Genomic DNA, 24,319 nt, shown 5'->3' with positions numbered 1-24,319 from the left:
GCACGGCAGAACAGGGTCGGACTGCATGACCCTTGGGGTCTCTTCCAACTCTAGGATTCTATGAGCCTACGAACCGCCATCCTGTCGCCGAACGCCGTTTTTCTTTTTTGCGGCCTCCCATCCTTTCTCTTTTACATTTTCTTTTTTCAACTGATGCAGAAAGAAGGCAGGAGTATGCCAATGTAATAAGTCCATTGCGCTCCCAGACATGCGTGCGAGTGTGCATGCACACACTCACTCCTATTAAAACCCGGGTCTCTTTAATTAAAACCGACATTTGCAAGGGCTGATTGTGAATTGCCCGGCATGTGGCTATCATCAGGCTAATTGCTGTTTATTTACAACATGTTTCTCAGCTTTGATTTTAAAACTCTGCAGGAAAAAAGGAGGCATTTAATATATATATATATATAATTTTTTTTTTTACAAATTCCTTCCCAAGATGCAAGCGACTGCAAACCATAATTACGCTCCCCCCAAATATGGAACGGAGAAGAAGAAAAATCAGACGTGGAAATATTATTTCCCCGCATGCATGCGCTGCAAAACATCCCTCTCCTCATTGAACCTCTGAATCTTATGCTCAGATGTTGTTTGATCTTCTTTTAATTCCAGTTTGGGCTGGATGTCATAAAACCAGCAGAGACACATTTGGTTTTGATTTGCACTATCCTGCCCTATCCTGCAGGTTCAAGGCAGATGATGCATTAAATATTTTGGGGCACGTCAAGAAACAAGGCCAGGTTTTCCCTCCTTGCTCCCCTTGAAGTGGAAAATATGGACCTCCCCAGGATTTCTGTATACTTTGAGTTTACTTCCAGATGTCCTGTTTATTGATGGAACCGTAGAAGATTATTTGAGATGTAGGTGTTCAGAGGTCCCTCAACCTGAGCATAGTAGGGTTAAAAATGAGAAGGGATGTCATGATGAGGATGGAGCAAGCTTTTTTCCTGCTGCTCCAGAGACTAAGAGTAATGGCAGTTCATAGACTCATAGAACCATAGAGTTGGGGGAGACCCCAAGGGTCATCCAGTCCAACCCCCTTCTGCCATGCAGGAACTCTCACTCAAAGCATCCCCATTGACAGATGGATGAAAACTACAGGAAAAGAGGTTTCACCTCAACATTAAGGAGAAATGTTTAGCCTGGAGAAGAGGAGGTTAAGAGGAGGTTAATGATAGCCCTGTTTAAATACTTGAAGGGGTGTCATATTGAGGAGGGAGCAAGCTTGTTTTCTGCTGATCCAGAGAATAGGACCCAATGCAGCAATGGATGCAAGCTCCAGGAAAAGAGATTCCACCTCAACATTAGGAGGAACTTCTTGACAGTAAGGGCTGTTTGACAGTGGAACACACTCCCTTGGAATGTGATGGAGTCTCCTTCTTTGGAAGTCTTTAAACAGAGGCTGGAGGGCCATCGGTCAGGAGGGCTTGTGTTTTCCTGCCTGGCAGAATGAGGTTGGGCTGGATGGCCCCTTGGTGCCCCTTCCAACTGCAGAATCCTTTCAATAATCACATTTATTACATTTTAAACCACCAATGCCTTTTTAACCTATTTAGGGGGCGGCGCATGGGGTTGGAAAGGTCCTCCAGAGGCCACTGAATCTAACCCTTGGCTCAAAGAGGAGGAGGAAGAGGAGGAGGAGGAGGGATAGAAGGAGGAAGAAGAGGAGGAAGGGAAGAGAAAAAGGAGGAGGAAGAAGAGCAGCAGGAGGAGGTGGAGGTGGAGGAAGAAGAAAATAAAGAAGGAGGAGGAGGAGAAGGAAGAAGAAGAAGAAGAAGAGGAAAACTAGAAGGAGGAGGGATAGAAGAGGAAGAAGAGGAGGGAGGGAAGAGGAGGAGGAGGAAGATGATGATGATGAGGTAGAACAGAGGGAGGAAGGATAGGAGGAGGAAGAAGAGGAGGAGGAACAGAAGGAGGAAGGATAGGAGGAGGAAGAAGAGGAGGAGGAGAAGGAGGAGGAAGAAAAGGAGGAAGGAAGGATAGAAGGAGGAGGAGAAGAAGAGGAGGAGGAAGAAAGGGAGGAAGGAAAGAAGGAGGAAGGAGGGGGAGGAGGAGGAAAAGGAGGAAGGATAGAAGGAGGAAGAAGGAGGAAGAAGAAGAAAAGGAGGAAGAAGAAAAGGAGGAAGGATAGGAGGAAGAGGAGGAGGTGGAGAAGAAGAAAGGGGGGAGGAAAGAAGGAGGAGGAAGAAGAGGAGGAGGAGAGGAGGGGGCTCCCGCACCTGGCTGCCCTTCTGTCCTACTCCTCTAATAGATGCCAGTGAGGGGCGTGGCTCAGGGGCGTGGCGAGGGCGTGACTACCGCCTGTGGGGCGTGTCTAGGGCGTGGCTACATGACATGTGGGCGTGGCGAGGGCGTGGCCCAGGCTTTCGGAGCTGCTGGCGGCGCCGTCGGGGCAGCCTCGGCCTGAGCCTGCTCCTGGTCTCCTCCGGGGCAGTCGGCGGGGCTCCCGGCGGCGGATGGGATGTAGGCTCCGGGGCGAGTGCCAGGCGTCGGCGTGGGCGTGGCGGTGCCCGAGGGCGTCCCCGGCGGTGGTGCTGCTGCGGCCGGCGATGGGGGCCCTGCTGCTGGGCTCCTTCCTGCTGCTCTGCCTGGGAGGGAGCCCCGCCGTCGGGGGAGGCAGGCAGGGCCAGCCCCGGGGGGGCCTCCTGCTGCTGCTGCGGAGCCCGGCTTTGGCCGCCCCCCCGGAGCCCCTCCGGAGCCCCCTCCCCGTCGGAAGGAGAGAAGGCGAGGAGGAGGACAACGAGGAGGAGGAGGATGAAGGGGACGAAGAGGAGGGCGAGGAGGGACGGGGCCCCGAGGGAGGCAGCCCCTCCGCGGGGGCTTCGCCCGGGGTCAGCGGAGGCGTCGGGGCCAAGCGCTTCCCGCAGGCGCTGATCGTCGGGGTGAAGAAGGGCGGCACCCGGGCCCTGCTCGAGTTCCTCCGCCTCCACCCCGAAGTCCGGGCCCTCGGAGCAGAGCCCCACTTCTTCGACAGGCACTTCCCCAAAGGACTGCCCTGGTACAGGTACGGCCCCGAAGAGACCCCCAGGGAACCCCGCCACCCTCCCCTTCCCCTCTTCCTCCTCCTTCGCTCCTCCTCCTTTTCCTCCTCCTCCTCCTCCTTCTCCTTGTTCTTCATCTCCTTTTCTCCTCCTTGTTTCCCTGCTAGGAACTTCCTGACAGTAAGGGCTGTTCGACAGTGGAAGACTCTCCTTCCTCGGGGATTATAGTGGAGTCTCCTTCCTTGGAGGTCTTCAAACAGAGGCTGGATGGCTATCTGTCGGGGGTGCTTTGATTGTGATTTCCTGCATGGCAGAATGGGGTTGGACTGGATCAGGGCCCTTGGGGTCTCTTCCAGCCCAATGATTCTGTGATTTCCTCTCCTCCTTTCCCTTCTTTTGCCTTCTCTTCTCTCTCCATCTCCTTCTTTTCTTTCTCCTCCTCCTCCATCCCTCTTTCCTTCCTGGGGCCCCTCGAGGGCATTGAAAGATATGGGGAGGGGGCATGGAAAAGGGCAGTGAAGGAGCAGGGAGGGCACTGTAGGCACAGCAAGGGCTTTAAGGGACCATCGAAGAAAGGCCGAAGGCAGCGAAGGAGGGCATGGGAGGCACAGCAAGGGCTTTGAAGGAGCACTGAGGGCATCGGAGCCATACTAAGAGCACTGAAGGCACAAGGATAGGATCCAAAGAGCAGTGAGGGCATCAAAGGCATAATGGTGGCATCAAAAGGCATAGAAGGCAACTTTCTTGTCTCCTGGAGATGTTCCAACCCTTTACTCCTAGGAGGAAGGGCAAGGTGGCTGAAGGGAGCCCTCCTCCATCCCATCCACCCCTTGGAAAGGACTATTTGAGCCTCTGCCCTCCTTGCCTTCATTTTGATGCCCATCTCGAGGGATGTTCAGAGCGTGCGCCACGTTCTTCATATTTAGCATTCACACCTCCCATGTTACCTGAAGGCCCTGTGCACAACTTGCCCCATCCTCGCACCCTTGGTTCTCGTGTCGGGGAGCGCCTTTGGAGACCCCACCCAATGGGCATCTATCTCTTTGAGACATCTTTGGCGAACATCCATTTCACGCAACGCCTGGATGCAACTCTAATCTGAAATTGGAGGTTTCCTTTTCAATCCGGGGCGAAATGTAGAGTTTTAAAACCCAGTGAAATGTTCTTAGGCAAGGGATACTCAGAGGTGGTTTTGCCTGTTCCTTCCTCCGCCATTGAGCCTAGAGGACCTGATGTTCGTTGCTGGTCTCCCCTCCAAATCCCAACCATGGCTGACCCTGCTTAGCTTCCAAGGGGCCTTTAGGGCCTTTAGACCCTTCCTAGCAATGGCCAACTACACTCTTTAAATGCTTTCGGCCACTTTCGCCCCTCAGTTCCTCCTCCTTCTGGTCCTTCCCTTCATATTCTCAATTTGGCCCTCAATTTACTGGGTCCGTCCCAAAGGGGTTTTTCACTTTTGATCACGAAAGTGGATTTATGGGGTACAGACTCCCCTTGACCCCATAACCTTGCTTTAAAAAATCCGCCATTATCCTTCTCAGGGTTGTTGCTTTCCCCCCCAGAAATTATATCCAAAGTGGGAAATTGCACCAAATATTCAGTGCCAAGAGCCATCCATCTGGAATCGCAACGTCCTTCGTATATCGATATCGTAGGGTCACAAAAATCCCCCGCATTGAATGGATTTATCCAAGAGACATTTGCAACCCTGGTTTTGAATTGGAAACTCTTGGGACTGGTTTGGTCATTTCTAGTTTTCGAAGCATAAACGCTGGTTGAGAAGGGATAGGCGTTTGTCCCTGGTTGAGTCAAATGGGACACAGTAACACCGGGGCTCATTTCAGCATTAGATTAAAGCGCGTTTAAAGCAACCCGCAAACCAAGCGGAAATGGTGATGGTACGCCATTGCGCAAATAGAGCGATGTCGGAAATGCATTGTCGCCGAAATCCCGCAAGTAAAAAAGAGGCGCGTTGATGCTTCTTTGCGGCCACTTTAATGGCGGGTTTTGCGCGACGCCGTCTGAAATCGTTGCGTGGAATTGCGCGAATTGTTCAGAATATTCAGGGGATCAATTCCTGGTCTTTGTGTGATAAACTCCACGGTTTCTACAGACCCGGCTTGAACTTTGGTGCGTTTGGTAGAAGGGAGAAGTAAAGAAATAACCCAACTGTTTCTTAATCATGCGATTCCTGCCCAAGTTCTGTTGCTGCTTTAGGAACGAAAGTTCGGCGCATAAACCGGCCGCCAGAAAGGAACCTAATATAGGCAAACTGTTTTTGGTCATTTGATAATTTGGTCACGTAGATCAATTTTGGATTTGCAATTCCGTCCGGATTTGAAATGCCTTTTAAATTAAAAGCATGCCTTGTCTGTTTTAATCTGGATAGCCTTTCTATTTTCCATATTGTGAACCAGATTTATTGCATGGGTTGAAAATATATTTCCAAATGTTTAGTACTCTCCGCTATTTCTTTCCAAAGCCTGTAAGTCCTTCCATCAGCCATAGATGCAAACCGCCAAAGGTTGGATGCCCCATTTGTGCGCCGGACGATAGGTGCTTTCCTTCTCCGTCTCCTCCTTTTCCTGCCCTTCTGTTCCTTTATGAATCTTTCCATTATGGGGCAAACTATGAAAGACGCCCCGACTTTCAAAGTGGAAGCTCTGCTTTTCGTTTGAAGTCAGTGGCCAGCCCTTCGCTTTTGTGGACTTCAAAGGGGATCTAGATTTCCCAAAGACAAGGGGACAGAAGTCGACCGGCTATTGAGGAAAAGGGGCTTTTTTTTCCTCCTTTTCTTTTAAAAAACGTCCCCAAAGCGATTCATTGTGGTTTGGTTGTCACAAAGTCATCTGGAAAGGAGATCTCAAACTTTTGAAAGAGTTGCTTTTGTCGCATTCTTTGGGCTCCGACTCAACATTGAAATGCCTTTTGGGCAGAAGGTCTCCAAAACTTCCAAGTCAGTATCCGAAGAACAGCAAAGATCTCATCCATTCCATTTATTTTCTCTATCTGTTCTCTCTTCTCCATGTTTGAATTGTAAAGTATTCTGTCTTTTCTGTTGGTGGCGGCGATGTTGCAAATCACAGTTTGCGTTGAATGGGAATGGAACAAGTGCTAACTTTTAAAACATCTCCCAGATCCAAATATTTGATTCATGGGTGTCTGAGACAGGGACACCTTTGCTTTCTCAGGGTTCAATGTACACAAACTTTGTTTCGTGCCCCAAAATTATTAAAAAATAGTGTATAAAATTACCTTCATGTGTATAAGTTGTATATGACACATAAATTAATTTTGTCTTTCGACTTGGGTCCCATCTCCAAGATATTGCATTATGTACATATATGCAAATACAAATTCGAACCACCACACACACACACACACACATATCTGAAATCCAAAACCCTTCTGGCCCCAAGCATTTTGGATAAGGGAAACTGAGTCTGGATATAGGAGTCTCTCTGCGGAGGTTAACATGCCATTGTAAGCATGCTTCTTTGGAAGCCAAGTCTCTTAAATTCAGGGGGTTTACTTCCTAGCAAACATAGATAGGATGTTAGACAAGACATCTGGAGGGTCCGACGCCAGAGATGTGCTGGACCGGATCCTCTCTTTCACCTTAAAACATCTGAGAAATGATCTTCTCTTCCCCCTTCTTCCTCTCGGTCGTGGCAACCATAAATGTGACATCATCCGTATCTTATCAAATAACATAAATAAATATGCATATGTTTCAGGGAGGCTTATAGGGTTACTATCATTTGTGGTTGCATATGTTTCAAGGTGTTGCCAGTGGTTTCCTGTGTACGTATGTGTCTTTATATATATATGTGTGTGTGTGTGTGTGTGTGTGTGTACATACACTTGTCCCTCCATATTCGCTAGGGTTAGGGGCACAAGACCCCCATAAATAACAAAAACACCATGTTATCACCTCCCTAGGAATCTCTAGGTCCTCCATTGCAACTCTGTGGTCAACGTCCGACAGACACTGACCATAGAACTGCGCTGGAGGAGCTACAAAGTAGAGTGTCCTCTCTAGGAATCTCTAGGTCTTTCAGTGCGACCTTTAGTTAAAGTCGACCATAGAGTTGCACTGGAGGACCTAGATGTTCCTAGAGAGAACGTATTAATTGAATCAGTAAATAATCAGATCTGCAAATATCAAAGCCGCAAATATGGAGGGATGAGCGTATATGGTTTTTTTTCTTTCTCTCTCTTGTTAATAACCTCCCTTTTCCAATTAGTCATTTCCAAAGAAGCATCTTTAGAAGTAGGGCCACAATCTCGAAAGAACGATTCTTGCATCCAGAGAGTATCAATTGAGTAGATGCATCGAATGACTGACACTGACTTACGTGTTGACTTACTAAATTCTTATTGATCCCGTGGGTCTAGTCTCATTGGGAACATTGATTGGATTTAGGCCGGAATGGACAAGGATAAATATCTGATCGGAGCCCCTTACATGATCGCATTGTGATCAGAGGGCATTGATCCAGGGGATATTAATGCCCTTATAATACAAATGAACTCTTTCGGTGGTCCAGGTTTGAGCCGTCAGCTACTGTTCATCTGCTTGATATTAAGCCTTCATCTTATGACCAAATGGATCAATGTCTGGAGCTGATTTATCTCGGCTTAGAAGTCAGCGGATGTATCCGGTAGATTATCTTCGGGGCGGCAGAGGAGGAAACATGGAGGGACAAAATGCCAAAAATTAAAAACAGCTACCTTGTTCATTTCTGAAAAGGGTCCCATCACTACCCATTGGGTCTCTTCTGGGACGGATCAAAGGGCCAATGGAAAGTAATACTGGAAACAGAAGAATAGTTAACCAAGAGAAAAGGTGTCTTGTTTGGAAGATAGTGAATGTCTGGGAGAGTTAGGTTTTGTTTTGTTTTTTGCATTTGGTGGCTTGTGAAATTGTGAAAAGGCAACATTTTTGCAGACAGTGCAGTGCACCTGAGTCTGGAATACATTGTTTTCTGTCCAAAAATGTTTCGGCACAAAACAAAAGCACTTTGGTTGTGCAAATGGATTTTTCGCTCACATGTAGAAAGTCTCAGCGTGCAAATAGCCACTGAAAAATACAGAAGAGAAACCTCTTATACTGTATAATCATAGAATCGTAGAGTTGGAAGAGACCACAAGGGCCATCCAGTCCAACCCCATTCTGCCATGCAGGAAATCCAAATCCAAGCATCCCCAACAGATGACCATCCAGCCTCTGCTTAAAGACCTCTAAGGAAGGAGACTCCACCACTCTTTCTGAGGGAATATGTTCCACTGCTGAACAGCCCTTACTGTCAGGAAGTTCTTCCTAATGTTGGGGTGGAATCTCTTTTACTGCAGCTTGCATCCATTGCTCCATTGGGTCCTATTCTCTGGAGCAGCAGAAAACAAGCTTGCTCCCTCCTCAATATGACATCCCTTCAAATAATACATGAGTATATACAGTTAAGACACAGTACTTACATTGACCCATGGATAAGTCGACTCAGGTTTTTGGGGTCAATTTTTTTGACCTAAATTTCTAGACTTATACATAAGCCTAGAAACTTAGGTCACAAAATTGACCCCCAAAACCTGACTCGACTTATCCATGAGTAAATGTAAGTACTGTGTCTTAACTCTTATTTAAAAGAAGGAACCATCTCCTGGTGAAAAGCAAGAGTATAATCTGTCCTGGAAGCACTGAACCCCCTCTATTTTCTCATTCATCCAGCCTTTAGTATTCGCACAAATAGTTATGTCTACTGGAAATTTGTAAGTTCTTTGACTTTGCTTTGTTTTGCTTCATCCTTTAGAGCCTTTGCTCCTTGCCCCTAAGTTTTACTCTCAACTTATCCAGGGGTCATATCAAAATCCATAATTTTGGCCCTAAAACCTGCCCCCAACTTATACATGAGGTCGACTTATAGGCGAGTATATGCAGTAATCCTACTTTTTGAAAGTACCGTATATACTCGCCTATAAGTTGACCTCATATATAAGTCGAGGGCATAATTATGGATTTTGATATGACTCATGGATAAGTCGAGCGCAAAATGTAGGGGCATATAATGAAGGATGTAAAGGACGAAGCAAAAGAAAACAATGCCAGAGAACTTACAAAATTCCAGCAGACATAACTATTTGTGTGAAAACTAAAGGCTGGATAGATAAGAGAGTAGAAGGGGGTCAGTGCTTCCAGGTTAAACTCTGAAATAAGTGAAATAAGGAACAATTTGCACCTCTATTGACCAGATTTTCACGTTCGTTCAAAAGCGAATCCCATGGCTTTGAATTTGTTTTTTTACCAAGTGTGCCAGTGAACTTCAAAGTTTGGTCCCGACGGCAACGACTTTTTATCAGGATCAAGTATTTCTCCAATAAGTCTAAGTTTCTCTTTGGATCCTTAGCATCTTACAGGGAGATGGATAGGTTTATTTCATGGCTTTTTTGGGGAGATGAGGAGGCTATCTTAAAAAAGATAGGAGTTTAATAACATTTGCTAGAATTGCATTCTTAGAATTAGCGGCTATGATGGAAAACTTGAGCAAGTTGGTTTTGGAAGCCGGCGAACATACATCTTCTGCAATGGAAAATTAATGTTTGAAAATATCATTGCTGTGCATTCTGTTGCTACCAAGACGGTTGGTAGAACATGTTGTGTTATCAGTGTTGACACGTTCGAGATAACAGAAACAGCAATACGAAGACGATTTCTGATCTCGTGTCTCAGAGTTGTATGTTCCCTGCAGCGCTTCAGGAACAAGGGGAAGAGGGATGATTTTCCTTTTCTTGTTTAAAAAAGGCAGCATTAGGTAAATGTAATGGGCTTGGCTTTTGGGGAGCGTAACATTTAATTAAAACCACATTCTTTCGGCTGCAAAAAGGCAGGTGCTTGCCGCTTTGCCAAAACTAAATACTTTTGAGGCTGCGTGTCTGGGGACGGGCCCAACGCCAACCTAGCGGAGTTTGCTCCTGAGTAAATATGCATAAAATCCAACCGCTTTGTGGTGGAAGAAAGAGTTATGCGTGTGCTACAAGTTGTAACGTTTTGAACTATTTTCTGTTCTGTTGAATTTTGTAATCTCTTTCTTTGGCACAGAGAGAGAGAGAGAGAGAGAGAGAGAGATGGATGCGTTTCTTAATTTGGGTGCATTTCAGATTGCCTCCGATCGCAGGTGTTGCGGCTGTTCAGAAGTGGGGTGTGTGTGTTTCTATTTCGGAGCGGAGAGAGAACAAAAGTTTTGGAGGCTCTCGCTCCTGGGGATCTTTCAAAGTCGTGTCAACATTTCTGAAATATTTGACTAAGCCAAGAAAACCCGGCCGGTGCCAGAAGCTTTTAATTGCCAACATGTTCAAACCCCGAGGCACCTGCAGAACGCTTCACCTTTAAGTCCCTTCTTCTTTCCTTTTCTGCACGGAGGAGAATATTTGTCCCACAAGTTCTCGCTTTGCAATCCAACCCTCTTTGCATTTTCCCATGCATGCAACCTTAATCCTAAAATGGAGGCCTCCGGTCGATGTTTCGAGGGAGATGATATACTGCAGATAGCCTTGCCGTATTCCTCTAAGTGAGAGGCATTTCGCTCGGGGGAAATGCTACTTTCCCCCACCGACCCAAGTTTTTGTGGAGCGTTCCTCCTGCCCCACCTCTTCTGGATCTTGCAGTTTTTTGGTTGAGAACAAAAGAAATTGTCAGTTAGAAAAGCAGGGAGTAATCCCCCGGTTGCTAAACCTTTTAACTCCTTAAAGTGGAGGGTGGTTGCGGGTCAGAAGGAGGATAAATCTAGCCTTTCTTTTCCAGGATCATGAATAACTTAATGGGCAGAAAAAAAGGAGAATGGTGAACTTGGATCAAAACTCCATCTAAAATAGTGTGATGCAGTGGTTTGAGCGTCGGACTCTGGGAGCGAGTTCAAATCTCCACTCAGCCATCAAAAACTAGTGGTTCACCTTGGACAAGCTACACTATCTCAGCCTCGGAGGAAAGCCATGGCAAACCTCCTCTGAAGAAACTCTTCAAGAAAACCCTATAATAGATTTGCCTTAAGGTTTCCATAAATCAGAAACAACAGCGACACCAACAACAAAATATTAGGATTATATTATAATCTTGGTACCTAAACTGAAACAGGGATGGGGTTAGGAAAGGTATAACCACTCCTATAGCAGGATCCAGTATTGGATGCTCTTTTAAAGAGGTTTTGTTTTCTAGAACAACAACAAGAACAACAAACCAGCCACTTTTTTGTATGATGCATTGTTGGAAACTTGCTGATAAAGTTATGGATGTAATTCTTCACTAATTTTCCTTATGAAGGAAGCTAATTTTACTCATTTTCTCCTCGCTGCAAGTTAGCCTAGAAACACTGTTTGCAGTTTGATTTACTCTGGCTCTCCAAATCAATGCCAGTGTTTTGTGCAGAAAAGAGCATTTTCTAAGGAAGAAACCACATTTTGCAACCAAGAGCACCCATGTGCAAATTTCATGTCGGAAAAGTCCCAAACGGCGGAGATTCTTGTTGGCCCAAGATTCGTCTCATTCGGGTTTCCTAACACTTGAGAAACACGTTTTTGGACCTTTTAAAAAACTATTTCCCAACATTCTTCCCAAACTAATCTTGCATTGCAGTGGCTTTGCCACATTCTCAAAATTATACTGGAAAATCGTTGATACGGGGGAAATTGTATTCTGTTCATGTGTGTCTGTCTTTGGTTTATGCCCCTTCCAAGTTTTCTTGCGATTCCTCCCATATTTTTGGTTGCACACAAACACCCAAAATCTGTTAAAGAGAATGGAGTCGCTGCCGTTTCTTGGCTTGTGAAAGGGGTGAAACCATGCGCGACGGGCTTCAAAGTACATTGCTAGCTGAAAGAATGAAGAATAAAGCAAGGGGTGGAGATCCCAAATTTCAAACCCCTGGTCTGGTGCTTCCCTTGTGCTGGAAATGACATTGCATAGCTTTCTGTTTGCCATTTGCAACTGGTTTCTGGACGAAAAATGGCATTTGGAGGGTGGGAAGTTGGAAATTGGGGTGGGTGGGTGAGAAATCTGTATTTGCAAGTGGTGTTTTTTGGCATTTCGGGCCATTGGAGGTTGGATCTAAAAATGAAAATATTGCAGGGTTTTGGCAAGTATTGGGGAAGTAGCAGAAAGCTTGGAGTGGGGTCTTTAAAGTGGGGTTCAAGGGCTGTATGTGGCCAAGGGGACTCATTTCCCCATTGCCCAAATCCCATTGCTAATCCCAACTAGAGTAGATCCATTGAATCAAGGGCCTTGATTTACCATTGGGCAGCTGATTCAATGGGTCAACTCTAGTTGGTTCTGCCCATAGGACTCTGGCCTAACTGGTTTATTCTGGCTTTATTTATTTATTTGAAATGAGAATTGCATTGGCCTTTTGGGCTGCAGCCAACACAGTCGACTCATGTTTCACTTGTGATCTACTAAGATCCCTAGATCCTTTTCGGATGTACTGCTTTGGTGCCAGGTGCAACCCATCCTATATTTTTGGCCTGCATCTTCCAGTCATCCCCAACCAGCACAGTAACTGGTCATACTGGTTGAGAGACTATGAGAGTTATAGAAATATAAATATCGCTTGTGCAGAATAGACCCATGCTGGCCATCTTGAAGGGGGGGAGTATGGGAGACATAGTGCCGAAAGGGTAACTTTCTCCAACTTGGGCCTGTCTGCCACTCCTTTGGAGAACAAAAACAACCGTTGCAACACCTTTTATGAATGGGATGTTTTGGAAGAGCGAGGATGCCATCAGGGAATCTCTTTTACTCCAAGCGTCTGTTTGGTAACCGAAGTGGGCAAAGGATTGTGGGTCCATGATGGCAAGCCAAAAACTCATTGACTTGATCTTGCCTTCTTTTAGCAGAGGGTAAAAACTATATAGTGCCAGGGCATGAAGGCATGGCATTGGCCCAGAGCATTGGCTCTTATAGATTTCAAGTACCGATAACTTCCCCCTGAAACATAATCAACATTACTAGGAAAGCCAAAGCAGGTTGTATAAGTGTAGTTGTCTGAATGCTGCCAGGGCATTCCTTCTCTCATGTTCTTTCTTCAATTAATTACAATATCTATATTCCATCTTATATCACAAGATCTCAGGATGGTGTGATAAACAGATTTACTCCCTCATTACAACACCTCCACTTTTACACATCTCTTGTTACAACATCTCTTTCGGTGACGGCTCTCTTTCCGGTAAATCTTTGTAACTTTCATGCATTAGGGGCACTTTAGTTGAGTATTCTGATGGCATTGGGGCCAGACTAGATGCTCTTTGGGGGACCTTCCAACTCTTACATTTCTTTGAAACATCTTCCGCTTTTCATTCACCTGGAAAAGGAGCGGATTGATTGCCAATAAGATATCAATGGGAATTGGCAATGGAGGAATGAATTTATCACTCATTTATAACACCATTGCTTTACAAGAAGTGATGGAAAGAAGAGGAGGAGGAAAATGAAATCTGGTCCTCTTGGCTGTGAATTGTCCCAGTCTTCGAAAGAAAATACTTCTTTTGGCGTATGTCTCTGCCTTCCAAACACACAAACGACACACAAACACACAATCAGAGTTTTGCTGAGTCTTGCTGGCTTTGCAAATGGAAAAGTTGTTATTTCAGCACTGGTTCCATGTTGTTGTGTTGTGTGTTGTGTGTGTTTGCTCTTTAGAGGAATAATAAATGCATTTGCTCAGAGGAGGGAGCCATCTCTGTAATGGAAGTCAGTCAAAGGAGTCATGAATGTTTATCAGAGGGGCATTAGAAAAGCTTATTGTCGTTGTGCATCTTCAACAGGTTTCTGACTTATAGTGACCCGAAGGCGAACCTATCATTGGGTTTTCTGGGGCTGAGAGAGTGTCACTCATCCATGGATTTTTGTGGCCGAGGACAAGGATTTGAACCCTGGTCTCCAGAGTTGTAGCCCAATGCTCAAACCACTATACCACACTGGAAAGAAGGGATTGATGTTAATATGTGGAACTCACTGTCACAGGATGCAATGATAGTGGCCAACCTCATTTCTCCAATGCATTAATTGAAAAGTGAGTCTGGCTGCCATCTTGGTAAGAAAATATCTCCTTCATTTCAGTTAAAAACAGGAGGCAAAAGATGGGAGAAGGAAAGCTGGAAGGCCTGAGTCCATGGGGAGAGGCATTGCATTGTCTGACATAAATTATTGGTGCGTTTCATGTTGCTACATAATCTCATTTCACTCCCCTTTGGAGAGGATTTCCAAATACTTCTGCAATCTATTTATCTGTGTCTGGGATCTGTATTTCCATAGTCGGGCTTTTTAATAGGAACTGTTATCCAAATAACTCTGGAGCTGTGGGGTGTACCAAAATAACTCTCATGCCAATGCGGATTTAGTAATAGTGGGCACACACCCGCGTGCCAGGTTTCGGTGTGAACATTTGAATGCTGGTGTCAAAAGTGATAAACATTCTCCAAATGATTACTTTCTTTCCGCTGCATCTGTGGGTGAGATTGACCTGTTGCCGTGATCCATCGCCCTTATTTCCATACTTTAAATCTGGGAATGGGGTCAGACCAAGGATGGGGAAAGGGTTTCTTTGGGGCTTCATATTTGTGCCACCTGTTTCCCAGGAGCCAGCTTCACTCATCTTTTTTTAATGGGAGGCAATTTGGGGTCCAGAAATAACTGAAAATGGCTCAAAGCTGCAAAAACCCTAGCAAGTTAGCTTTCTCTGATGAAGACAAAAGCAAAAATCCTGTCCCTTGGCTCCCTCTTCTTTATTTTTCCTCTGTAGCAGCTAAAGTTGTGGTCCAGAAAATATATCCAGGTGTAACCATGTTGGCCATAACAGCAAAATATAATAACATCCAAAATCCACAAAACAGCGATACCTTTATTGGCCCAACATAAACGCATGTTGCAAGCTTTCCAAAGCTCCGCTGTCTTCTTTATCAGGCAAAGATGAAAACCAAAGAGGAGAAAGTGGGAAATGATAGTGTTTTGGAGGTTTTGGGGGGCTATATGGCCATGTTCTGGAAAAGTCTATATATCTGATTCTCTTCCATGCCAGAATTCTCTGAAGATGCCAGCCACAGATGCTGGCGAAACATCAGGAATAAACTCTTCTAGAACACGGCCATATAGCCCCCAAAACCCACAGAAAACTATGGATGCCAGCCATGAAAGCCTTCGACTTCACAAAAAAGTAATCATTCGAGGCAGGAACAATGCAGTTTGACACCACTTTCACTGCCATGGCTCAATGCTATGGAATTCTGGGAACTGCAGTTTTGGGAGGCATCTCTGACAGAGAGCTTGGGTTTGCCATAAAACTACAGTTCTCCAAATTCCATAGCCATTATGCCATGGTAGTTAAAGTGGTGTCCGCCTGGGTTATTTCTGCAGTGCGGATGCAATGCAGCCTCAGAGTCGCAGGCCTACATTTTTGTCGTCGTCACAGAAGCGAGCAGCAATGTTTTATGTAAAAATTATTTGCGTGTACCAAAAACCTCCAGGGACAACGCTGACCCCTTCCCTCGCTTTCCTCCCAAATAGCTTCAGAGGGTTTTTTACGAGAGCAAATTGATTACAAGCAGAAGAGAATTACGTTAATATACTCGCTTGTCACTTGGGCTGTATTTGTAATCTCCTCTCATTAATCTGCAGAGAATACAGAGGTGACCTTGTTAAGTATCCTTGCAGATGGGGGAAGTCTGACCTGGCCGCTCATGATTTACTACCAGGAGACCCATCAATGCCCTCTCTGTGCGCACCCTGCATTCCAGCCCCAGCGCAAGAGAGCATCTGCAAAGGGAAGAACCAGCCGGGTCTTGACTTGCCCCACTGGCTGCTCGGTTTGCAATTCCGCACTTGCCACAGTTTGCAAATGTTTTCTTAGATGAGCCCGGAATCCCTTTGTAAGAAAAGGCCTTGGCAAGTGATGGATTTGCTTGACATTTGGCCTCTGGGCAGGGATGCAAAGACTACTTGGACGTCCTTGAGGAGCAACAGATTGAGGGAACATATTCAGCCGCAGCTGTGTTGGCCATGTGGCAAAATAAAATAAAACCCACAAAGGAGGCTCCACGGCCAAGAAATTGAATGCCCTTTATCGGCCACACAAAATGCATTGTGTGGTCTTTTGGAGTCTCCACCGGCTTCTTCACCAGGAATAAGAGGTTTAAGAAAATGAAACAGGAAAAGAAAAGTGATGGCGGAAGAGTTACAGGTCCAATAACAATACCACCCAAAGTCCACAAAACAGTGATATCATAATGGGCCAACCAAAATGGTTGCAAGCTTTCAGAACTCCACTGGCACTCACCTTCTTGACCATGGAGCCTCGGAAGACCTTAAAGGCAGACGTGGGGACTGTGCAGACCAGCCATTAAGGCTGGCCTGGGGGCAGAGTCAGGGCATGGCGTCCATACGACGCACATCCCAACTCTGCCCCCATGGCAGCATGACACTGTGTGCTGCTTCAAATGATGCACGGTGTCACAGCACTCCTCTGGCGCTGCATTTACACAATGCAGTGCCAAAGGGGCACCTTTAAGTTGTGGTACTCCGGCTATCATGCCTTTCCAGGGTGCAAAAAGGAGCCACTTTTTGCAGTTCCTTTTTGCACCCTGGAAAGGCCAGATTGGGGCCACAGCATGTGGCAAATTGAGGCAAATATATGAGGCAAATTGAGCCTTGAGATCATCATCAGGAGAGGCCCTTTTCTCAATCCCACTACCATTGCAAACACAGTTGGTGGGGACAAGATAGAGGGCCTTCTTGGTGGCTGCCCCTGGACTCTGGAGCTTCCTTCCATGAGAACAGCGGCCTAACTGGGAGAGCGGGCAACCATTGGCCACATGGCCCAGACAGCTCTGCCATGCTCAGGATCTGCTTCCCAAGGTTGCCACCTCGCCCTGCTCTAAATGCCAGTCCTGGCCTGGCCTTTCGCATTTAATGTGCCCCATAATTCCGAGTGACAAGTTGTCTTGGACAATGTCCTAACAGAGGAAGCATCAATAGCACTGGGCTTGAAAGCCTTCTGTCCCTCCAATAACCATTCCTTAAGGAACCAGGCCAGCTGGGGATATGACGAGAGCTCAATAAACGACATTGATCTGAACATCGAGTGAGGCATGTGCCTGGGCATGTCAGTGCGCCAACCTGCTCATTACTTAGCCTTGTCAATAGAGCTTGGCTCAGATGAGAGCATTGGCCGCCAATGGAGTCCCATGCCAATAGAGCGGTGGGTTGTCGCTCATCGGGAAATGGCACACTCAAGTCTTGCACGTTTGTCAATAGCCAAGCAAGGCTTTGGAGGCTTCTAGCGACGCATGAGAAACTGGGACACAAGCCAGTGGTTTGAAACAAGAAAAGAGATTCCAAGCTCTATTGACAAGGAAATAATTTATTGACGGCAAGAGCTGTTTTTGGGTGGGATGGATTCACTTGGAGGGTGGCAGACTCCTCTCCTTTAGAGGTCTTTAAACCTCTGTCTTTAAACAGAGGTTGAGTGGCTATCTTTCAGGAGTGCTTCCATTGTATATTTGTGCATATCTTAGACTGTATGATCCTTAGGGGTCCCTTCCAACTCTTCAGTTATATAATTCTGAGTTTGCATCTGGACTGCAGAATTAGTGCAGTTTGACATCGCTTCACCTGCAGTTTCAGGAGATATTTAGCCTTCTCTGTCAGAGAGCTCTGGTGCCACAGCAAACTACAAATCCCAAGACTCAGAAGTATTGAGCCATGGCAGTTAAAGCGGTGTCAAACTGCATTAATTCTGTAGTGTATATGCAACTTAAGTGACAGCACTTCCATACAGAGATAAGCATATACCTGCCTGCCAGAATTGAAATGCCATGGATGCTTTTTTGGGGGAGATTATTGATGCCACCTCCATGTGTGGCATATCTAGCCCTAAGTCCTCCTGTGTGTGCCTATTTCTAGTTATTTTCAAAAGTTCATCTTTGGAGGGGATCCAAAGCAGCCAGCCCTTGGCAAACCTCTTCTGAAGAAATCCATCAAAGAAAACCCTAAAATAAGGTCGCCATCAGTCTGACACAAACTGAAGGTGCGTACCAATAGGGCAGCACAAGCATTCTGCGTGTCGCGGCATGTGATGAGTTTAGCATGGATGCTGCTACACAGCGAGTGTGAATGGTTTCGTGCTGAGCAAAGGGAGAGGACAAAATTTGGCACCTGGGCAAGTTGCTGGGCCGATCAAAGGCAAGTCATTTTCGGCACCTTGGCCTTATGTAAGCCAGTCCCCAGAGGGCATGGGACTTGAATCCAACTCCAAAGAGAGCAGCTGCTCTCTTCTTGGGAAAATCTCAGACATGATCCAACAAGAGCCCTTACTCTTGGCATGACAGTCCCATCATGCATCGGAGTTGTGTAAGAGCAAAACGTGGTTGGATTTTCCCACTGGACCACCTTCTAAAGCTCTGGCCTCTGGAATTTAAGACAGTCTTGTTCTCTTGCTGTCTATTAAACTCAGAAATGCAATTCAGAAATGCCACCGAACTCAGGGACAAGAGGGGAACGCAAGGAATACTCAGAAGTAAGTTTGCCATTGCCTTCCTCTGAAATGGACCTGGTATTCCCAGGTGGTCTTCCCTCCAAGTACTGTCTGGTCCTGGTACTCCTTAGATTGCAAGATCAAATGTATATTCCAAGAATAAAAAAGGTGAAGATGGGTGTACCTGATCCCATTCCATATTCACACATTTTCTCTTATTCTGCATCTCTAAGGGGCTGTACAAACAGCCCATTCAGGGGCAGCTCTGTGCCATCCCTGGAAGTGCTGGGTTGGGGACGCAGCTACTGCCTTATCAACCCTAGGAGGGGCACCATAAGGGACGTAGTGCGGCCTTATGATGCCCCTTGTACGCAGTGCTGTTTGGACGCTGTGCATGATGGACGTCATCATGGCACGCACCGTCTGAATGGGCACATGCAAGATGGAACCCAGGCGGCGGACTAGAGTTTCTGAGCGTGTAAGCCCTAGTCTGCGTACAGGCTGGCATAAAGTGCTGGTCTGTACATCCCCTAACTCTCTGGCCTCAGGATGACACACCTGAAGCGCATTAGCTTACTCCAAAGATGCGGGAAGGTCTCACCATTCTTTTTATCCCACACTCTGAGTGCAAAGGAAGTTATTTTCCAGAATCTCCCAGCGGGAAGGTCTCTTGCCCTTGTGATCTCAGAGCAATGGCAGAGAAGGAGACTGCAGGAGACGCATGTTAATCTTCTGATCGGTCATTCTGATCCGGGGAGGAGCGCTGATGATTTATGGTTTGCTTCAAAGGTCAAGGGAAAGATAAAGGGCGGGAGAGAATCGTAACATCTGTATTTCAGGCTCTTTCGGGGAAGGAGCTGACTGACGCCTGCCTCTTTCAGACCCCTACAGGTAGAGTACTCTGCCAGGAGATGGTTCTTCCATCCCTCCATCTCCTTGGCATCTGGTAACGCTTGTCCGGATACTTAAGAGAGACCGATGGGGCGTCATTAAATGTAACTCATACCTTGGACCTGTTGGGAGACTTCCTCAAATCGCAGGAGCTAAAAGAGAAAAGCATGCATTCTCACATGTACAAACCGAAACCAACTCTGCATGAGTTGCAGACAATCTCTGCTATAAGAGGAGGTGTGACCAGAATAGACATTTCAGCATTGGCCCATATCCCTAAGATCAAAGTTGTTATGATATTGTTTATATTGTTGTAACATTTTGGATGATCTTATTTAGTTAATGTACTTTAATTTTAAAAAACAACAACAATGAAATAAAAAATAGCAAATTATTTTGGAATAAAAGTACCATATTTTCCAGCGTTTAAGATGACTGGGTGTATAAGACGACCCCCAACTTTTTGTGTGAAAATATAGAGTTTGGCATAAACTCGCTGTATAAGACCACCCCTCTTCCAAATCCAAGGAGGGAGCAGGCCAGTGGTGGTCGCACCAGCCGTTCCCTCGCGACCTCTGCGGAGGCCTCAGCCTCCTCAGAGGCCAGGAAGGAGGGAGCAGGCCGGCGGCGATCGCCGCAATCACGGTGGCCCTGTGCTCCTTCTCGGCCTCCTCAGAGGCTGGGAAGGAGGGAGGAAGCTGCAGCGCGGAGCTGCTGGCTCCCCAGGCCTCTGGAGGCCTGACAAGCTGGCAGCGCCGAGAGCGCACACGCTGGCTTCTAAGGGACCTCCGAAGGCCCCTTCAAAGCCAGCGCGAGGCCGCCAGTCTCCCAGGCCTCCGGAGGCCTGAGAGGCCAGCGGCTCCGAGAGCCCACGTACCCGGCTGCGTGGCTGCCGGGCTCAACCCGGCGTACAAGACGACCCCCGACTTTTGACCGAATAAAATTGGTCTTGTACACCGGAAAATACGGTAATCCAGTGCAAGTTGTTTTGAATGTGTACCACATTCTTTCAGATTTATGGAATCATAAGAGAGAAGCACAGAGGCATTTAGTCCAACTCTCTGCCATGCAAGAATACAGAACTAAAATGCTCCCAAGAGTTGGTCCTCCAACTTCTGTTGAATGACCTCCAAAAAAAGAGAACCCAGCATCCTGTGAGGAGTCTGTTGGACTTTTGAACAGCTCTTACTATTCTTCCTAATGTTCGGGTGGAATCTCTTTTCTTGTACAGTGGTACCCCGGGATACGAATGCGCCGCGTTACGAAATTTCCGGGTTACAAAAAAAATCCATTAAAAAAAACTGTTCCGGGTTACGAAGGTTATTTCGGGTTATGAAAAAAATTTTGGTGCTTTTCGGCGCTTTTTCGCACCAAACCGCGGCTTTCGCCATTAGCGCCTATGGGGCTTCGGCTTGCGAATGCTTTTCGGGTTACGAATGGCACCGCGGAACGAATTAATTTCATAACCCGGGGGAGCCCTGTACTTCGAATACGTTGATCGGTGTCCTAGTCTGCGGAGCAGAAAAAACAAACCTTTCCATGGTCGTCCTTCATCATTTTACTGTAGTTCGCATCCATTGCTCCAAGTCTTGGTCTCTGCAGCAAACTTGCTCCATCCTCAATATGACATCCCTTCAGATATTTAAACAGGGCTATCATGTCACCCCTTAACCTTCTTGCTTATTGTTATGTGACTTCAAATCGACTCCGATTTATGGCAATCCTATCATAGGGTATTCTTACCAGGCTTCCTTTAGAAATTTCCCATTGCTTTCCTTTGAGGCTGAGAAAATGGGACTTGCTTAAGGTCACCCAGTGAGTTTTCTTGCCCGAATTTTCCTGGTCATCCAACCTTATTCGAAGCTTCAGAAGTCTATTTAAAATTTAAAATAGCTTTCCAGAGTTTGGGTTAGGGAAGGACAAGAGGGAAAAAGTAAACGTTTCCACCCCAAACCAAAGCTTCTGCCTTGAGTTATGGGGAAAGTTTGGACAAGAAAATCCCAAACTTGCCACGAGACCATTTTATTTCAGGGCAGAACGTAAAACCAAAAAATTTGATTCCTCCACAGTCTGGAAACCTACAGAGACACGGTTGGATTTCACAAGCCAAGCGGGAACCAGGGTGGGCTGATAACTGGGCCAGGCGAAACCATCGGAGATGAAGAATGAGTTGCTCTCCCGTGAACTTTTATCCATGCTTAAGAGCCGAAGCAGATTTATATTTCTTTTCCATGGACATCCCATGGAGCGTTGCGATAGTCGAAGTCTGAGAAAGTGAGTCTGTTCTTGGGAAATCTGCAAGCGCAGGAAGGGAGCGCAGCCATTGCAAAGTCTTTAAATGCTTCTCCAAACCCAAGCGGGGAATGTTCAGCTTCCTTTGCAGTCCTTTCCTGGAGGCTTGTTCAGGCAGGACTGGACCTCCTGTCGGCTAAAAATAAGAATATTTTGCATTAATGTACTTCTTCACAAGGCCGAAACTTTAAAGTATTGCTTTGCGTTGGTGGTAATTAGGTATGTAGAGAACATACTTTGCAAATCGTCTTGCCCTCCACCAGATAGGATAGCGCAACATGTCAAGGCAACTCATTGAGAAAACTGCTCAGCTGCTGTGAAAATTTTCCCATGATCAGGACCTTTTTTGCCGACATTTGTTTGCAGAAAAAATAATATTTTGCTCAGGAAGCTCAGTTTTGCACACTGTTCTGTGCAAAAGGAAAGTTTTGTGCAAATGATGTTTACTGCCCTCAACTTTTAGGGTCAAAATGAAAATCTAGGGAGACTCCTTATTGATGTCAAAAAGCCCTTTTTGACACAACACAATTCTAGTACTATGATTCCAATGTGCAAAGGGATCTGGTAACGCCTTTGAAACTAATGGAGTGAAAGAATTCAAAGTTATAGCCATGTTAGTCTGTAGAATCCGTATGCAGAGAGATCTTGTAGCTCCTTTGAGACTAACTCAAAGAAAGAAGTTGGCAGCATGAGCTTTTGTAGACTTCAATCTACTTCCTCAGATGCATTTGGGGTGAAAGGCGTTGTTGCTAGCACAAGATTTCATAGGCTTGGTCTACTTCCTTAGGTGCATTCGGAGACATTCGCTCCATGCACCTATGGAAGCAGACTAAGATTATGAAAGCTTAAACTACAACATCTTTCACTCAGTCTCAAAAGATACTACAAGATCCCTTTTGCATATTGATATTCCAGACTAACATGGTTAAGGAGCTTATTGCTTGAGATAGATCCTACACAGAAACTTGATTTAAAGTGGAAAAAACCCTACAAAAGTGGGTTGATTTTCACATGATGTTTGGGGTTAACAGAAAAGTGGGTAGTTTTTTCAGACAACATTGGCGTCAAAACCCGTTCCTTTTTAACTTCGGGAACTTCCTGAAAGTGAAAAGGAGTGTGTTTTGTCGACTTTGCATTTGGATTAATGCCGTATTATTTCTCATTGACGCCAATGCCAATGGGAATTTTGTCGGCCCTCCTTCCTTCCTTCCCAAATGCTGTGTCCTTTGGATGGATGGATGGATGGATGGATATATATTGTGCAAGGTTTGGCCTGGACACGTAATTGCTATTCAAAACTTGACCATCTTCTCCATACATCTTCATTCAAGGAGATGAGTTTCTGGGGAACTGGGGGCATTTTTCGGTGTTTTTGTGGGTAACAAACGCAAACCCTTTCCACTGAGACATTTTCAGGAGCTGTTTCTGATTAATTTCTTTTGCTCTGGACAGTTTCCGCCCATCTGCTCCCATTCTCTGAGGAGAAAGGAGAGATGTGGGTTATGTTTCTTGCCTTTCTTCCGCCCTCCTTCGCTCTGGGATAACATTTTCTAGGTTTACAGCAGGGATAAAATAATCTTGCAAAGAGAGTGAAAATGATTCCAGTGTATAATAAGTCCTGCTGACCCCGAAATATCCGATGGCGAAGAGGGAATGGAAGGGAATACTTTCGATGGCCGCTTGATGAAGCTGTCAAGGCTGACAGAGAGAGATGAACGTTGTGGCTAGGGCTGTTTTTTCCCCTAGAAACCTTTTAAAACAGTCTTTTTGTTTGTAAAAGAAAATCCTGACTAGCTATAAAAGCAGAAACCCGGAAGGGAAGAGGGAAAAGATGAGTGTCTCTTGGAGCGTCTTGAGAAATGCGGGGGACCTCTGCAAAGCCGCAGGTGGGAAGAGATCAGTCGTTTGGAGCAACCGAAAGGCCACACAAGTGCGTCGATTGGAAGATTCTCCTTTCATCAGGGCTTGCAACCAGTTGCAAATAACTAGTTACCAGTAATGAGTTCTTCCGCCAACATTGAAAGCAACAATTCCCAAACTCTGGTCGTCCAGGTGTTTTGGACTTCAGCTCCCAGAAGCCTCAGCCATCTTGGCCAATGGTCTGGGATTCTGGGAGCCAAAGCCCAAATCACTTGGAAAGCTAGTGTTTTGGAATCACTAAAGTATAACTAGGATAGCTTGGTTGTGTAACTCCTTTTGTGGTATAAATAGCATTTTTCCTCTCCTGCGCAGAGAGGCGTGTGGTTTCATAACAGTGAAGGAGAAATATCACTGGTTGGTGCTAGAAACCCATTCAATCAGTTGAGCGGTGTATCGACATGTAGGTAAATTCCCATTGGTTTTGTACACTCCAACTATCCTAATTTTGCAAATAATTCCTAAATTTGACAATTAATCCTCTGTCCTATCACTTTTTCGGGGGCATTTAGAAACATCTGTTTCTCCCTCTTCCTCCTTCTTTGTCCTCAGCTTACTTCAGTTGCTGCAAGCTAACTTCAAAATGCAAAAGTAGCTTGCATGCCATTAATTCAGTAAAGACAGAAGCCTTCCCAGTTGGCTCAGGCAAAAGCAAACTGCTGCAGCATCTCCTAACTTGCATGCTCTTCCTCATTAATAACTTTCGCCGTTTTGCCCGCA

At 46.0% G+C, this 24,319-nt stretch overlaps 1 protein-coding gene across 1 annotated transcript in view; it reads left to right on the top strand.

Moving 5' to 3' along the window:
• The first annotated feature begins 2,340 nt into the window (after nucleotides 1–2,340).
• HS3ST6 (heparan sulfate-glucosamine 3-sulfotransferase 6) overlaps nucleotides 2,341–24,319 on the top strand; it is a 43,549-nt gene continuing 21,570 nt past the window's right edge. The window contains exon 1 of the mRNA XM_042438688.1: nucleotides 2,341–3,007. Within this exon, the coding sequence (XP_042294622.1) occupies nucleotides 2,460–3,007 (548 nt within the window). The 5' untranslated portion in view covers nucleotides 2,341–2,459. The remainder of the gene's footprint in view (nucleotides 3,008–24,319) is intronic.

Source organism: Sceloporus undulatus, chromosome 8 (genome assembly GCF_019175285.1).
Source record: "Sceloporus undulatus isolate JIND9_A2432 ecotype Alabama chromosome 8, SceUnd_v1.1, whole genome shotgun sequence".
NCBI lineage: Eukaryota > Metazoa > Chordata > Lepidosauria > Squamata > Phrynosomatidae > Sceloporus > Sceloporus undulatus.
This window is presented reverse-complemented; position numbering and strand designations above follow the sequence as displayed.